This window comes from Garra rufa, chromosome 18, assembly GCF_049309525.1.
Source record: "Garra rufa chromosome 18, GarRuf1.0, whole genome shotgun sequence".
NCBI classification, from domain to species: Eukaryota; Metazoa; Chordata; class Actinopteri; order Cypriniformes; family Cyprinidae; genus Garra; species Garra rufa.
This window is the reverse complement of record NC_133378.1, coordinates 25,360,361-25,377,930: the sequence shown is the minus strand read 5'-3', so window position 1 is coordinate 25,377,930 and position 17,570 is coordinate 25,360,361. Positions and strand designations below refer to the sequence as shown.

Genomic DNA, 17,570 nt, shown 5'->3' with positions numbered 1-17,570 from the left:
ATATTTGCTCTAATCAAAAGCATGTATTGTTTATTGTTACAATAATCATGCCGGTTTACATCTTCTCTTGTACAATAACCCTGTTCTTGTCTTTGTTCTCGCCTGGCCTCCCCTCTTCCTCCCAGAGGAGACATCACTCCAGATGATGTGGTGGACCTGGTAAACCAGGGGTTCAAAGAGGGAGAGAAGGCCTTCAAAACCAAAGTCAGGTCCATTCTGTGCTGCATGCGTCACATGCCAGGTAATACACTCTCACCTCTGCACCACCCACCCACCCCCACCCAGTGTGCTGTGTGTTTGAGAGGCAACGCCTCACTGTCAACCTTCATTTAAAACCCATTCATCCACAGCCGCTTTGTGTCCAAATAGTGTTTAATCATCATGGCACTGGCTAAACCTCCTGCAGATTGGCTCAGATTTGTATGTTCCCATGTTAAATTCAGTCAAGATGGATTTTTTGGAAAATGCTGTAGGAAATTTGGAAGCCTTGGTGATTCACATGTGTTTTGTAAACAGACGCTATTCATGTAACCCCTAAAAACTGATGAGATTTGTCGTGTACATTGCTGTTCAATTGTTTGAGGTTATAAGATGTATTTTTTGTGTTTTTTGATAGAAGATTCTTTTGCTCACTAAGGCTGCATTTATTTGATCAAAAATACAGTAAAACACTACTATTGTGAGATATTATTACAATTAAATATAACAGTTTTCTATTTTAATATATTTTAAAGGTAATTTGTTCCTGCGATGCAAAGCTGAATTTTTAGCAGTTATTACTCCAGTCTTAAGAACAATTATTCTAATATGCTAATATTTATTTATTATTATTGTTGTTGAAAACAGTTAAATGTATTACTTAATATTTAACAGTTAAAGGTATTACTTAATATTTAGTAAACCATGATACCAGATGTCTTTCAGTACAAAATAACAGCATTTATTTGAAATGGAAATATTCTATTAATTATTTATTAATTATTTACTGTTATTTTGGTCAATTTAATGTATTCTTACTGAGAAAAAAAAGCATATTTATAAAAAAAATCTTACTGACCTCAAACTTTTGAATGGTAAGGAAGTAACAGTCACCCACTCTGGAAGTTTCAATTCTTTCCTTTTGAGAGAAGCAAAACAAGGTCAAATATATAATATAAACATATATTTTATGTTTTTTAATGATTTTTGTACAGTTTGATACACTTGATACATTTTCTATGAGTGGTGCAAAGTATATTGGCAGCCAATATGTGACTTAAATAACTTGGGTATATTTGTAGCAAAAATACATTGCATGTGTCAAAATTATCGATTTTTCTTTTATGACAAAAATCAAGTAAAGATCATGTTCTATTAAGACTTTTTGTAAATTTCCTACCATAGATATATCACAACTTAATTTCTGATTAGTAATATGCATTGCTAAGAACTTCATTTTGACAAATATAAAATGAGATTTTCTCAATATTTAGATTTTTTTGCACGCTCAGATTCCAGATTTTCAATTAGTTGTATCTTGGCCAAATATTGTCCTAACCACACATCAATAGAAAGCTTATTTTTTTCAGCTTTTAAGATGATGTATACATTTCAATTTTAAAAAAATTTACCCTATGACTAGTTTTTAGTTTTTTAGTATTATATAATTTACTGTCATTTAGGCCAATATTGGAAGAAGATTGGAAAATGTTAGATTTTAGAACTTACCATATTATGCAATTATTGTCTTATATATGCAGCATATATTAGATAAGGAAATGATAATACAGTCAAATCATTGACTGTTACAATCTAATGCTTATTGTTGCTGTAGATTGGTCTATGGACGTAGTCGAGCTGTGTAAGAAGTATCGCAAAGATGGAGTTGTGGCAATAGACCTAGCAGGAGATGAAGCCTTGAACTGTGAGTCGTACTCAGGACACAAGAGAGCATTTGAGGTAAGAAAACACAGACATTCCATGTGAGCTGCGTTTCATCATGGGAAACCTGTCAAACATCTCTAACTTCATTCTTCTCAGTGCATAATCAATTGAGAGATTACACTCATCTTTATTATGCCTGTTATGAAACTGCCTGCGCAGGATTCACAGAATTTGACAGAACATAAATGGTAATCGCATGTCTTATCAACATATTGGTTTCCCAAGGTCTTCTTTTTCCTTAACTATCTTTCCCTCGGGATTGCCTATTTGAAGTGTCTATTTTTACATGCACAAGTCTAACATCACAGTAAAACTGTTTGATTAACTGATGTATTCAAAACTGTAAGAGATTTAATTGTACTTTGCTGACTTGGAAACTCTTGTATAATCCATCATTTAGATAACACAGACATCTGTTTGTACCATTAGCGTGCTAAGAGACGGTGGCTGAGATATTCAGGAAACAAAACAAGTTCCTTATCATCCCGTGATCTAAACTGAAGCTTACAAACATGGTGTTTTAAAGCAATAGCTTTTGTTTAATGAGGCAAGGATAATACAGTGCATGCTACAGATGCTGTGTTTGAATACTGCTTGGTGCTTTTTTTCCCCATCTGCAGAAAAACAGATGTCGCTGGCAGTGTTCTAGCTGTGAGTTCACGGTTTTGTTTTTGACAGGAAGCCGTCAGAAGTGAGGTGCACAGAACAGTGCATGCAGGAGAAGTGGGCCTTGCCAGTGTGGTGAGGGAGGTATGAGTTTTCACTTCTGCTCAGCATTTATTATAATGTATTCAGCAAGAACACAATGACCACTGAAAATGTGCTTCTTACAAAAACAGAACGATTTACCATCTGCTATCTGTTGTACATTGTGTAACTGAGTCTGTTTTTTAACTATTCTGTCGGTGAAGTACATTTCCTTCCCAAGTACTAAATCATGAAAGGCAGATATTTTAGAAAACACCACAACCGCTCGGCTCATTTTTCAAAATGTCATTCCAACAAGAAAACACCCTCAGATGTGAAACTATGTGCCACCTCCTCTCATAATGTGCATTCGCTTTGCAGGCTGTGGAAGTTCTCAAAGCAGAACGGATTGGACATGGATACCACACGCTTGAAGATCAAGCTCTGTATAAACAACTGCTCAAACAAAACATGCATTTTGAGGTAAGGCTGGATGGCAGCTTACTGACAGTTACACAGAGAGATACACACCCACATGCATTTACATCATTATTACTCTGATAAAAATGTCTTTATCGTGGATGACTTTACGATGCGTCAGGTATATCTGCATGTTGCACTGGACTCCATTCTTGGTCAAAGTGCTTACATACAATAATGGCCCAATATTAGGGTCAGTAACAATGTAGCATTTGCAAACAATGACGATAAACGTTTATCAGAACTAATTTGACTTATCTGAGCCATTTTTGTAATGACTTTTAACTTTAAAGAAGTCTCTTCTGCTCACTAAGCCTGCATTTATTTGATCCAAAGCAGTAATATTGTAACATTTTATGCCATTTAAAATAACTGCTTTCTATTTGAATATACTTTAAAATGTAATTTATTCCTGTGATCAAAGCTGAATTGTCAGCATCCCATGATCCTTCAGAAATCATTCTAATATGGTGATTTGTTGTTCAAGAAACATTTATTTTTATTATTATCAATGTTTAAAGCAGCCGAGTACATTTTCTCAGGATTCTTTGATGAATAGAAAGATCTAAAGATCACAATTTATCTTTTTGGATATAGAAATGAATACTTTTATTTAGCAAGGGTGCTTTAAATTGATCAAAAGTGATACTAAGACATTTATACTGTTACATAAGATTTCTATTTCAGATAAACGCTGTCCTTCTGAACTTTCTATTTATCAAAGAAACCTGAAAAATTCTACTCAGCTGTTTTCAACATAACAATGAAAAATGTTTTTTTGAGCTGCAAATGATTTCATGTGACTGAAGTAATGATGCTAAAAATTCAGCTTTGAAATCACAGGAATACATTACATTTTAAAATACATTCAAATAGAAAACAATTATTTTAAATAGCAAAAATATTTCAAAGTTTTACTGTTTTTGCGTAACGTTGGATCAAACAAATGCAGGCTTGGTGAGCAAAAGAGACTTCTTTAAAAAACATAAAATCCTTTGACTGGTAGTGTATGTATAAACAATATATGATCCTGGACCACAAAAAAGGTCAAAAGGGTCAGTTTTTTTTAAATTGAGATTTATACATAATCTGAATAAATAAGCTTTCTATTGATGTATGGTTTGTTAGGATAGGACAATATTTGGCCGAGATCTGAGGGTGCAAAAATATCAAAATATTGAGAAAATCGCCTTTAAAGTTGTCTAAATTAACCTCTTAGCAATGCATATTACTAATCAAAAATTATTTTTATATATATTAAAGGTAAGAAATTTACCAAATTTCACATGGAACATGATCTTTACTTAAGTTCCTAATGATTTTTGGCATAAAAGAAAAATGTATCATTTTGACCCATACAATGACTGGCTCATCATGACTGGTTTTGTGTTCCAGGGTCACAAATGTTTCTGTGTGTGTGTATCTTTGAAAATGATTGTCACTGATAACCACACCTTATTGCAAAATATGCATATTACGTATCTTTCTTACGCAACAGGGTTTTTGTAATTTTGTTAGCTGCGTGCTTAATGACCTGTGGCCAGTTGTATAAACTTTCTTTTGCCTTTATGTTAAGACAATGTCTTAAGAACTACTCTGACCAACTAGCAATTAGCCAAGGACTAAACAGTCTTAGTTTTTGGATTCAACTTTACGTAACCAAATGTAAAAAATAATAACAAGCTTTAAAGAAAAAAAAAACTAACTTGTAAAACTAGTCTAAACCCTTTATGCAACAGGCCACTAATCTGGGTCCGTCAGATTAGCAAGAATTTTTTTTATATCAATTTGTATTGACGAGAGAAACAGGACTGGGAAAGGCTGAGTGGAGAATTTCATTAAATGTAATCTCATACTGCCCTCTGGTGGACAGCATGTAAACACTGTTTATAAAAGTGTCACTGGACAGTCTCTAGGTGCACTAATATTTATATTCACCTACCAGAATATTTATGAGTTGTTTAAAGAAGGTTTTTAATCTACATGATGTTTTAGTGTAATTATGATCCTGATGGCGTGTCTCTGTGTGTGTGTGTGTTTTGTTTTTTCTCTAGATGTGTCCTATCTCTAGCATACTGACAGGAGCCTGTGACCCAGACTTCACCAAACATCCTCTCATCACGTGAGAATAGATTTACTTTACTGTTTACTTTCTTAATGCATGTTCCTGCTATTATGTGAACAATTTAATGACGCATGTTATTACACTTTGACTCCACCATACATCGTCTTATCACATGAGAACAGGTTTATTTACCTTATGGCTTACTTTTTTAATGCATGTTCCTGGTCTAATTGTAAACAGTTTAAATGGTATGTTATTCCTCGTTTACATTAACATCAGTTATTTGATCATGTTAACAAGTAGCCAAATAGCTATTTTAGCACTGCTTTAGCAATTCAGTCTGACTCCTGTTGATTTTCATCATCCAATCCATTCCTAAAAGATAAAATAAAGTACTAATGTGCATTTTTCCTCAATGCCTCGTGTTTCACTTAGAAATACACCATATTACAGAATTAAAGTAGAAAATTCACATTGGGCTTTTCATACTGCGCTTTAAGGATTAGTTAATTTCCTGATCATATACTCACCCTCATATCATTCAAGATGTTCATGTCTTTCTTTCTTCAGTCAAAAAGAAATTAAGGTTTTTGAGGAAAACATTCCAGGATTTTTCTCCATAAAGTGGACTTAAACGGGGATCAGTGTGTTTAAGGTCCAAATTGCATTTCAATGCAGCTTCAAAGGGCTCTACACGATCCCAGCCAAGGAATAAGGGTCTTCTCAAGCGAAACGATTAGTCATTTTCTAAAAAAAATTCAGATTTATATACTTTTAACCACAAATGGCCGTCTTGCACTAGCTCTGCGATACATGTCTTCAACTTCACGCATTGTGTAATCACATTGGAAATGTCACGCATGGTTAGTTCTTCGTCTGTGTACTTCGGTTTCTCATTTTCTCCTCCACCCTCACAATCGTCTGACATTGTTACTTTTTTTTGTAAAGAGCATTTGACTTTCTTTGCACTTGGTATTCTGCTTATGTCACACATTACGTAATACATGAGGTTGAGTTTGTGGAAGATGAGCATTTGTGGTTAAAAAGTGTAATCATTCTTATTATTTTTAGAAAATGGCCAATTGTTTTGCTAGATAAGACCCTTATTCCTTAGCTAGGATTGTGTAGGGCCCCTTGAAATTGCAATTTGGACCTTCAACCCATTTATCCCCATTGAAGTCCACTATATGAAAAAAAAATCCTAGAATGTTTTCCTCAAAAACCTTAATTTCTTTTCGACTGAAGAAAGAAACACATGTACATCTTGAATGACATGGGGGTGAGTAAATTATCCAGAACTTTTTTCTATGAAAGTGAACTAATCCTTTAACCTCAGGTTATTGTCATTCTAAACCGCACTTTTAAACCTGGCTTAGAAGCAGGATTAGCACCGCTATTAATCCAGGATCATGAAACCCTGGTAGCATAGTTGTTCAAAATCAAGGGGGGTGTGACCAAATATAACCCAGGATTCTGTTTACTGCCATTTAAACTAGTTTTCTGTAGTTTGAGTTTGAAAAATCCTGTTGTGTGTTTCAGATTCAAGAAGGACAAAGCTAACTACTCCTTAAACACAGATGACCCTACCATTTTCGACTCCACCTTGAACTCAGACTATGAGGTGGCGAAGAAATACATGGACTTCACTGAAGAGGAATTCAAGAGACTGGTGAGACACAGTTTGCCAAAAACAGGCTTTCTAATGGATGCCCAAAAATGACTTGAATTGTCCTGTCTGCTTCTGTTTCCACAGAATATAAATGCAGCAAAGTCCTGCTTCCTTCCTACCAAGGAGAAAGAAGAGCTTCTCAAACAACTCCTTGAGGCCTACGGCATGCTGAATAGCACAGGCTTTTGAGCGCAGCACTGTTGTAAACAAGTACTCAGCGAGCAGAGCCTTTCAGGATATTTGCCTTTTCACACCTGATTGTGGATCCTGATTCCTTGAAACTAGAGAACTCATACACAGTGAAATATCTACACAAAAATAATAAAAACCATACAACAAAAACATGTCGTTCATCAAAATGAATGTTACATATGCCATTTATATTTCATTAACCACTGTTACAGCATACTGGTTTTGACCAAATGCTGTTGCCTTTAATCTACATGGACATTTTTACAAGTATCTGTAAAAATCTGCCTAAACATGAAATATTAGTCTTACTTAATTTTTACTCAAATCTAAGCCACTATATGTTATACTCTTTTCAACATACGCACAGAATATGAAGCATGTTAAACTGTTTAACATGTGAAAGGTGCTATGAGAATGAACTTAAATAGTATCTCAGCTGTATTGTACAATGGCAATAATGTAAAAATCCAAAACATTAAACCACAATATGATCATATGTCTGGTGCTTATCTGATGTATATTGTATATGCATTATTCAGACTTCTGGATCAAAGTTGAATATTAATACTAAAGTTATGATTAGATATTCGATGATGAAATGCTGTGCAAACCCCCTTTAAATTTTGTCGTTCCTTTGTTCTAACACCAGAGGGCATTTACCAAAAGACGATTCATTTAACTCAGGTATGGAGTTAATCAGCCTAGTTAAAAATAATTGTGTCAGGTTTTTGATTTTGTGCTGTATAACGTGAACTGCGTAGGGAAACATGGGCTGTAAATGCGGTGGGAAGTAAGGAATTGAGAGCTGTGTCACTGTATAAACTATCAATACAAATCATTTTGCATCTGAATGGTGGTGTGATTCTTCTTGGTCTGTTTATTACAAAACAAAAAATGTTTTAATAGGGTCTAAACTGATCAATCGTGGCACTCCGCGGCCTACCGTCTACGAATATTCGCTGTTGTGATTCGTGTAACTGAAAATAGCGTCATTTTAGTGTCTCTCGTTTCATAGAAACGTAATTCATAGAAAATGTCATTTTGCGTCTCAATTAATAAATGTAGTAAAATATGACCCCAGAGGAATTTAATTAGAAAAAATAATGGTATTAAATTGAAGTAGTGTTTTTGTACTAAGCCAACTGTATACATTTTAATGATCCGTTCACATAGAACATTACACTCCGCTGATTTTTTTAGTGGCGCTGTTTCCTTGAGGGAGAGGGACTACCACCAAGTGAAAAAGTTAAAATAAAAACTGTTACCTCAGTTCTCTTTGACAGTCCATACTGTCCTCTTCACGCAATCTAGATTGAGTCCACTGTTAGGTTTTCTTTCTTTATTGGGCTTTTCTGGCGCCTAGCCACTGTTTGTTTACACTCATGTCACCTTCTGTCTAGTCCGCTTTACCGATGACTGCATGCACGTCGTTAAAGACGGCGTGCGATGAATGGCGTGTAAACTGACATGTTTCTTGTTCATGACACGGAAAGATTTTTGAAGTCAAAATCTCATAATCTGACACAGTAGTGACTGGTAATCATGTAGTCTGAATTTGGCTTTATGCTAACTGTCCAACATGCCTTCAGGAGAGCGTGGCGTTCCAGCGGATGACGTAGGACGCAGGCGTAGCGTTAGCACCGGCGAGAATATATAGAAAATCAAAGCTGCGTCCGAAATCGCATACTGCATTTAAATTTGAACTTACTTCATGACCGTTAAAACAGTATGCTCTATATAGTATGAATATGGGTAGTATGAATGGAATTCGGACATACTACATCCGCTGCATCTCCACTTTCCGCCATTTTTCAGATAACGACTCCTCTCCTGCAGCCTGAAGCGTCCATTGTATGGGTACTGCAGAATTCGTGCGGAAGCAGTAGGTCATCCGGGCACTTCTCGCCTACTGTATTTCGAACACTATGAATTCGGACATACTCGCTTCACATACTGTTTTTCGCATTCTATATAGCAGGGAAGTATGCGATTTCGGACACAGCGCAAGTTTTGTTTACAGCAAAGGAAAACCAGTCTCTTGGCTTATATTGAAATACTCCTCGTTTTGTACTTCTAATTTGTTACATATGTTTAGTATTTGTTTTCTCCTATGTGCTTCTGCATTCATCACCACGTTCGACTATGTATGTCCTCCATCATCCACAGAACGCCACTCTCTCATGAAAACATTCACGTCAGAGATTATGGTTTATAAAGTTTTAAATATACACTGCTCAAAAAATAAAGGGAACACTAAAATAACACATCCTAGATCTGAATGAATGAAATATTCTTATTAAATACTTTGTTCTTTACATAGTTGAATGTGCTGACAACAAAATCACACAAAAAGGGTCAGGGTCTGGGGAACGGGCGAGCCAGTCCATAGCATCAATGACCTCATGTGGCTGGAGTGTGTCAGCAGTTCCTGCAGCAGTTCACCAGTGGAGAATTTGCCAAATTCTCCACTGGTGCATGTGTCTGCTCAAACGGTCAGAAACAGACTCCATGAGGGTGATATGAGGGCCCGATGTCCACAGGTGGGGGTTGTGCTTACAGTCCAACACCGTGCAGAACGTTTGCCATTTACCAGAGAACACCAAGATTGGCAAATTCTCCACTGGTGCCCACTGGAATGGCAAATAAAAACAATAAGAACTGTATCACACTCATGGAGTCGGTTTCTGACAGTTTGAGCAGACACATGCACATTTGTGGCCTGCTGGAGGTCATTTTGCAGGGCTCTGGCAGTGCTCCTCCTGTTCCTCCTTGCACAAAAGCAGAGGTAGCGGTCCTGCTGCTGGGTTGTTGCCCTCCTACGGCTTCCTCCACATCTGCTGATGTACTGTCCTCTCTCCTAGTAGCGCCTCCATGCTCTGGACACTACGCTGACAGACACAGCAAACCTTCTTGCCACAGCTCGCATTGATGTGCCATCCAGGATGAGCTGCACTACCTGAGTCACTTGTGTGGGTTGTAGACTCCATCTCATGCTACCACTAGAGTGAAAGCACCGCCAGCATTCAAAAGTGACCAAAACATCAGCCAGAAAGCATAGGAACTGAGAAGTGGTCTGTGGTCTCCACCTGCAGAACCACTCCTTTATTAGGGGGTGTCTTGCTAATTGCCTATAATTTCCACCTGTTGTCTATTCCATTTGCACAACAGCATGTTAAATTGATTTGTCAATCAGTGTTGCTTTCTAAGTGGGCTGTTTGATTTCACAAAAATGTGACTGACTTGGAGTTACATTGTGTTGTTTAAGTGTTCCCTTTATTTTTTTGAGCAGTGTAGATACTTTTCTTACACAAACACATTGATTTGCTTCAAAGGGCCTTTATTAAGCCCCTAGAGCTATGTGGAGCACTTTTTATGATGGATGGATGCACTGTATTAGACTAAAATTCTCAACAGCCATTCACTGCCATTATAAAGCTTGAATGAGCAAGGGCATTTTTTATGCAACTCTAAATCTATTTGCTTGAAAGAAGAAAGTCATATACACCTAGGATGGCTTGAGGATGAGTAAATCATGGTGTAATTTAAATTTTTGGGTGAATTATCCCTTTAATTGAGTATTTTTCTTAGCGGAAATATAAGATTTCCACATTTTAAAGTATAATTTTAACTATTTGACAATTTCAAATTCATGTCCACATTTATTTGGTTATTTGGTATTTATTTGAGTATAATGACGTAATGATTGTACATTATCCCTTACTCATATAATAATTTTCATAAATTTGAGAAATGGAAAGCCAATGCAAATATACTTTTCATTCAAATACATCCACACCCAACTTTTTAAAAAAATGGAGACACTGAAAACAATAATGTCATTCCTGTTTATTTTGAGGTACTTACATTTATAGGTCACAATATAAATGCAATGTGTTTCAACAAGTGTTTCTGAGAGTCTGACAAAAACCACAAAACAGTGCCAGGAGCAGAAAGCGGTAACTCAGATACTACATAAATATTGTTAATTATGTTACAGTATATAATGAAGTATAGAAACAAATCTCTTCAGACCTCAGGCAATATTTAAGGGAATTCTGTTCTATAATCAGACCTCCTTCAACTGTAGTGGTCATTGTTTAAAAAAAAAAAAAATTAAAACTGAGCCAATGTCATAAGGCTGTAACAAAAAGGCTATATTTGGTACTTTAAAGTTTACAGTAGCTCTGAATATGTTTTAACAGTAACTTGAGATTGAACCGTTTAGTTTAGGTTTAGGATGGAAAAATATCAAAACGCCTGTGCTTCTGTTCGACCTCTGTTAGAAAAAACAATCTTCCCTCACTCAGCGCTGTGAATGAACACAGTCCTCGACAGATTCGTCCTATTTAGTGGTGTTTGCAAAGGCAGTGTCTTCTCCATCTGTCTCTTAGGCACTCAACAGCATGCAATGGGTGGACATCCACCTTAATGGCAGTCTATGAGAGGAGCTCTTCACTGCTGCCTGATGAGCAAGATGAGGAGAATTTTGATGAGAAAAGGAGAGAACTCCCCAGCTTTCCTCTCTCCTCCGGGTCATTCTTGATCTTTATGACGGTCCCTCTGTCCCCTGTTTATCCTGGCTCCCAGATGCCTCTGCTTGAGGGGCTGGAGATCCAGAAGCGTCTCCCTCTACAAGACACAGATATGACAAACCTTTTTGCCACAACATTAAATGCACATATGCCCAGCATATTCTCCAGCTAAACAGGGTCCTCGTGGTCATGGGAAAGTCTCAGGTTATTTCAGAGATAAAATAATGCCAAGAATGTGAACTAAGGAAACTGGGTCAAATAGAGACAGATGCAGCTCTTATTTCAGTAGCAAAGAGTTGAAAAGTTCCCATACGAATAGGAAATGGTCAAGGAAGCAGTTATTGTTGAGAGGGCAGATAATAAATCTTTGTCAGCGGTGACAGACTCATTCAACCTCACCAAACCTATTCATGTTCAATCCGGACACTGTGACCTTACAGAGCCGTGTCCTGGATAAAGTAAGGGACGCTGTGAAAGACAGGCCAGTGAAAGTCTTTGCTTCACGTCTTCTTTTGTGAACGACACTAGTAATGTGTTCATGTATCACAGTCTTGCTGTATTCACAAAGCAAGTCATTACTGGGGCCATACTGATGCAGTGTTGCATAATAAATATGACCTGATAGACCACTGGCAGTCAGGAGACGTTAGTGCTGTTCGTGTGATGAAAGAGCAGATAGTTGTGCAGAATTACAAATGTGAATAACTGCTGTCGGAATACAAAAAAAAGTACTGAAGGCAATACCAGTGCATAGTGTTCTTGCAAAGTTTTAGAGGTTAGCTTTCATAGCATTATATACACTTTATACTGTTCATAAAAACAATATTCTTATATTCATTTGATGTATAACATTAGTGCAAACCCACAAGTTAACTACCAAAGTCTAAAACTGTCAAAAGTCAAAATGTTTTAATGAAGAATTGTGGAACAAAAAGAAGAAGAAGGTTAAGAAGGAGTAATTGAAGGTGGAGGAGAAAGAGAAGGGAGGAAGGAGTAAATGACAATGTTGAAGAAGACAAAATCGGAGGAGGAGGAAGAGGAAAAAAAGATAGTGGTGGTTCAGGAGTGGTTGAAGGTGGAGAAAAAAGAGGAGGAGAGAAATAAGGAGAAGAAGAAAGGGGAGGATGAGGAGGTTTTAAAGGACAAGAAAGAGAAAAAGATAGAGGAAAGGAGGACAAGAAAGAACGGAACAATTAGAAGGAGGACAAGATGAAGTAGCAAGAAAAGGAGGTATAGGAAGAGGAGAAGGAGAAAAAGAATAATTAGAAGAAAGAAGAAGAATAATAATAATAATAAGAAAAATTAGGAGAAAGAGAACAAGGAGGATAAGCAGGAGTAATTGGAAGGTGGAGCAGAAGGGCGAAGGAAGTGGAGGAGGAGAGACGAGAAGGAGAAGAAAAATAGAAAAAGAGGAGGAGAGAAATGAGGAGAAGTGAAGAATGAGGAGGAGGTTTAAAAGAAGGACGAGAAGACAAATAAAAAATTAGGAGGAGAACGAGAAGAAGAAATATGGGAAGGTGGTTTAGAAAGAGAATAAAGAAGAATAAAAGTAGGAGGAGAAGAAAAGAGAAGGAGGAGAAAACGTAATATGAAAGAAAGAGAAGAATATGGTGGATAATGATAAGGATGAGGAGACAGGAGGAGGAGGAGAAGGAAGTGTAGGGGGAAGAGAAAGAGGAGAAGGAGGAAGCAGGGGAGAGGAGATGGTGATGGTGATAGTTTAGGAGTGGTTGAAGTTAAAGGAAATCAAAGAAAGAGGAGAAATGAGGAGGAGAAGGAAAAGAAAAACATGGAGGATGAGGAGGAGGTGTAAAAGGATAAGGAGAAAAAGAAGGTGGAGAAGAAGAGAATGAGGTTTAGTAAAGGGAGAAGAAAAGAAGAAGAAAAGTAGAAGCAGAGGAAGAGAGGAGGACAAAAAGAGGTGAATAAGGATGAGGATAAGGAGACAGAAGGAAGATGAGAAGAAGAAGAAGATAAGGAGAAGTTAAAGGTGGAGGAGAAGGGGAAGGGGTTGGAAAGGAGGAAGAGGAGAAGGAGAAGATGACAATGTTGAAGAAGATGAAGTAGGAGGAGGAGAAGGAAGTGTAGGGGAGGAAGAAGAGGAGGAGGTGGAGAAGTGGAGGAGACTTGTGGTTTAGGAGTGGTTGAAGTTGGAGGAAAATAGAGGAGGAGGAGGAGGAGAGGGAGAAGAAGTTGAAGGAGGACAAGAAGAAGAAAAAAAAGGAGGAGTGAGACAAGAACAAGTAGTAGTAAGGAGGAGAAACAAAGGAGCAGAACAAGAGGAGTAGAAAAAAGAATTTAAAGGAGGGGGAGGAGAATAAGGTGGATGAGGAGAAGAAGCAGGAGTAGTTAAAAGATGGAGAAGGATAAGGGGGACAGAAAAGAGGAAGAAGAACAAAGAGGAGGAAGAGAGATGAGGAGGAGTAGAGAAGAAAGTGGGGGATGAGGAGGGTTAAAAGGAGTAGGAGAAAAAGAAGGTGGACAAGAAGAAAATTAGAAGCAGGGTGACAAAAAAGGAGTAGTAAGAGAATGAGGTTTAGGAAGAGGAGGAGGAAAAGAAGAAGAAAGGTAAGAGGAGAGGAGAGGAGGAGGAGGAGGAGGAAAAATAATAATACAAAGGAGAATACGGTGGATAAAGATAAGAACGAAGAGACAAAAGGAGACCAAGAAGGAGGAGGAAGACATGAACAGGATGAAGTAAGAGATGAAGTTTTAGGAAGAGGAGGAGAAGAAAACGAAGTAGGAGGAGAAAAATAATTTAAAAAAAGGGGTGGAGAATAAGGTGGATAAGAATGAGGATGATGAGACAAGGAGGATGAGAAGGAGGAGAAGGAGGAGACAAGCAGAACAAGATAAGACAAGTAAGAGAAGAGCAGAAGAAAAAGAAAAAAGAGGAATTACGAAGAACTGGGTAGAAGAGGAGGAGGAGAAGAGAATGTCAGAAAAATATCAACACAGCTGCTGCTTTGCGTGAAGAATTGTACAGCTGTGTGTGACGTACCTGCAACTTTCAGGTCCATCTGGGCCATGTCTTTGGTTAGTTCACTGGTCCCCAGCGTTACTGCCTCTCCTTTAATATCTGGCACTGCGTTCCTGCGACCTGTACGATCACAGTTTATGAAATCTGAATATGACGTCTCAACGTCCATCATCTGCTCACAAATTGCCCTCTCATTACACCTGAAAGAAACAAAAGACAGACAAATAGATAAAACATTCACTGTCTGTTAAAAAGCAAGCAAACCAGCAGTTGGACTAAAATCTCTTTTGAGTAACTCTGCATAATGAGCTCTGAAAAGGAAAATCCTAACACACAGAAAACCTGTGAATCTCAGTTCAGTAATGCCCATGACAGAACCCGCTGTCTGATGAATTGGAGTAATTATTACTTCAGGGGCTCTATTTCAACGCTAAAGTTAATAGATTCAGCCGCTGAACTCATTTCATGGCCTAATTATATAAGAGAGCCAAAAGCATTCATCCAACCCTGAATGCATTCGTCATTCTTTTCATGCTTGTTTACACTCAGGGTTTCTTACGAGTATCAGTGCAAGCTTGCAAATGGAGTCTTATTGGCACGCAAACAAGAGATAAACCCAAAGCGATCGATTAGACACTTTTTGGAGCTCATCAAACTGCTTTCAGGAAGAAGAGTCATGGGTGGGCATTATGCTGAGAGAGGAAACCTCCCAGAGAATGTATCCAAAACACATTAGCTTCTCGCTCACTAAGTGTCCTCTAAGTCAACACGAAAACCCCATTTACTTTAACCAATGCTGGTGATAACGTCTCAAAAGTAACAGGCACCATAATATCCTATTTCTATTTGATTATATTTTAGATTCTAAAATTTAGAATGTCATTTAGTCCCGTGACACAAAGTTGAATTGTCAGTAGCCATTACTACTATCTTCAGTGTCACAAGTGTCTTTAGATATTTTTCGCTTTGGTGGTTAATAAGGCTGGGTTTTGACACAAATTTCACAATCTAATTCCATTCTGAATTACAAGCTTGTGATTCAATTCAATATCAATTATTTTGGATATATATCAGGTACAGTACATGCCAAATTTGCTCAAGCAAGACACTTACGTGAGAGTCAGTTAGACTCAGTGAAGTTTTTATAATAGTAAAGTTACAATTACATAATTATATTTATACTTCAATTCGTTTTTTGAATATAAACATTTAAATGGTGGCTGTCATATACGCAAAAATGATTTATTCAAACAAATTAAACACTGAAGAACAGTCAAAATTATAACGAATATGTTATATGGTGCATATATTTACCAAAATGCACCTCTCTAGAGATAATTTTTCTAGGTGACTAATACGTTTATGGTCACTGATAATGTTTTTCTGAGGTAAATGTGACGCTACGTGACATTGTTTACAAGCTGTTACACTGACATCTTTGCACAGTTGAAACACTTCGAGCAATTACATGAGACAGGATATGGATTTCGGTAAGTTGTTCCCTTTCTTTTAACATACACTGCCCACCAAAAGTTTGGGAACACCCCTGGCAAAGTGTGGTTTTGGACGATATCAGCATAGTGTAAATCATCTTTGGGCAATCTTTCAGGAGGCTTGGAGTAGTATATCAAGTCAATGTTTGAATAAACTGACAGCCTGGATGCCCAGATTATGCAGAGCTGTAATAGCTGCTAATGGTGGATAGTTTGATGAATCAAAAATGTAAGTTTTTTCTATGTATAAACTGTAATAAAATGTTTTCATAGTTTGTGTTGTCAACTTGTCAGTGCAAAATGATCACAAATTAAAAAGAATTCATGCCAATATTGTCCAAAACCCCACTTTTCAAGGTCGTTTCTAAACTTTTGGAGGGCAGTGTACCTTCCGATGTTTATATTGTGCTAAAACTGTCATTAAAGTGGATGAGATGCGCTTTGTGTTGCTGCTTTGAACTAAGTTGCTACACCAATCCGTCACTCCACATATTGTATATACTCCATAAATTGAATATTGCAATAAAAATGGACAGAATTTTAAATCGGAGGCTTCGTTTCATATCAAAAGTAACAAAGCAAAAATCTTATTACGATTTATTACGATATATTACGATTTATCAGATGGGAGGCATGCTACAATGTTCTGTTCATTAACTAAAAACAAACTAGACTAATCGATTCTTGGGATTTAAGAATCAATATCATTTCATAACAATGAGAATCGGTTAAAATCAAGTAATCAATATTTTTAACCCTGCCCTAGTGGTCAAGAAATATCAAAGGAGAAGTTCACTACCAGAACAAAAATTGATAAATTTACTCACCCCCTTGTCATCCAAGATTTTGATGTCTTTCTTTCCATAGTCGTAAATAAATTATGTTTTTCGAGGAAAAACTTTTCAGGATTTTTCTCAGTATAGTGGACTTCTATGGTATCCCCGAGTTTAACTTCCAAAATGCAGTTTAAATGCAAAGGGCACTAAAATGACCCCAGCTGAGGAAGACTGGTCTTATCTAGCGACACAATCTGTTATTTTCTAAAGAAAAAAAAAATCCAATTTATATACTTTTAACCTCAAATGCTCGTCTTTAGGGCTGCACGATAAATCGAATGCGATTGAGGCGCGTTTAGTAAATGAAGCCGGTACTTTGATTAGTAGTAAATCTCCATCACGTGTGTTCAGCTGCGTTCAGCTGGACTGTTCAGAGGCGTAAATCACTGACAAGCTATGCCAAATCGATTTCAAAAAAACAAAAAACTAATTTCTTTACGACTGAAGAAAGAAAGACATGAACATCTTGAATGACAAGGGGGTGAGTAAATTATTTGTACATTTTTGTTCTGGAAGTGAACTTCTTTAATATTATCAGTGTTGAAAACTTTGAGTTGTACTGCATGGTAATTTTTAAGAAAAGAGAACAGAAAGCTCAAAATAACAGACTTTTTGTTTTCAAATAAAAGCTATTGCAATGTTGCAATATTTTCTAGTTAATACTACTCAAAAGTCTTTCATAACAAATTTATTTTATCTCTGAAATGTCTTTC

The 17,570-nt window shown here is 37.0% G+C and overlaps 2 protein-coding genes across 2 annotated transcripts; one reads left to right on the top strand and one right to left on the bottom strand.

Annotated features, from left to right (window-relative positions):
- The first annotated feature begins 108 nt into the window (after positions 1-108).
- LOC141291661 (adenosine deaminase-like) lies at positions 109-7,867 on the top strand. Its single transcript, XM_073823816.1, has 7 exons — positions 109-241; positions 1,814-1,938; positions 2,602-2,673; positions 2,992-3,093; positions 5,145-5,212; positions 6,695-6,824; positions 6,909-7,867. Exons 1-7 carry the CDS (start codon positions 226-228, stop codon positions 7,011-7,013), a joined length of 618 nt encoding a protein of 205 aa, XP_073679917.1. The 5' UTR covers positions 109-225; the 3' UTR covers positions 7,014-7,867.
- Positions 7,868-10,847: 2,980 nt separating this feature from the next.
- Positions 10,848-14,724, bottom strand: LOC141291612 (cAMP-dependent protein kinase inhibitor gamma-like). The gene is made up of 2 exons (XM_073823772.1): positions 14,550-14,724; positions 10,848-11,645 (listed from the first exon to the last, which is right to left on the bottom strand). Exons 1-2 carry the CDS (start codon positions 14,698-14,700, stop codon positions 11,563-11,565), a joined length of 234 nt encoding a protein of 77 aa, XP_073679873.1. The 5' UTR covers positions 14,701-14,724; the 3' UTR covers positions 10,848-11,562.
- Positions 14,725-17,570: the final 2,846 nt, after the last annotated feature.

What these genes read in the sequence shown, in the direction of transcription:
- LOC141291661 (XM_073823816.1), top strand. An exon ending in TTGCCAGTGTGGTGAGGGAG is followed by an intron (nt 2,674 to 2,991) that starts GTATGAGTTTTC and finishes TTCGCTTTGCAG; the next exon opens with GCTGTGGAAGTTCTCAAAGC. An exon ending in AAGAGGAATTCAAGAGACTG is followed by an intron (nt 6,825 to 6,908) that starts GTGAGACACAGT and finishes CTGTTTCCACAG; the next exon opens with AATATAAATGCAGCAAAGTC.
- LOC141291612 (XM_073823772.1), bottom strand. Translation starts at nt 14,700, where the DNA reads ATGATGGACGTTGAGACGTCATATTCAGATTTCATAAACTGTGATCGT. An exon ending in GATGGACCTGAAAGTTGCAG is followed by an intron (nt 11,646 to 14,549) that starts GTACGTCACACA and finishes TGTGTCTTGTAG; the next exon opens with AGGGAGACGCTTCTGGATCT.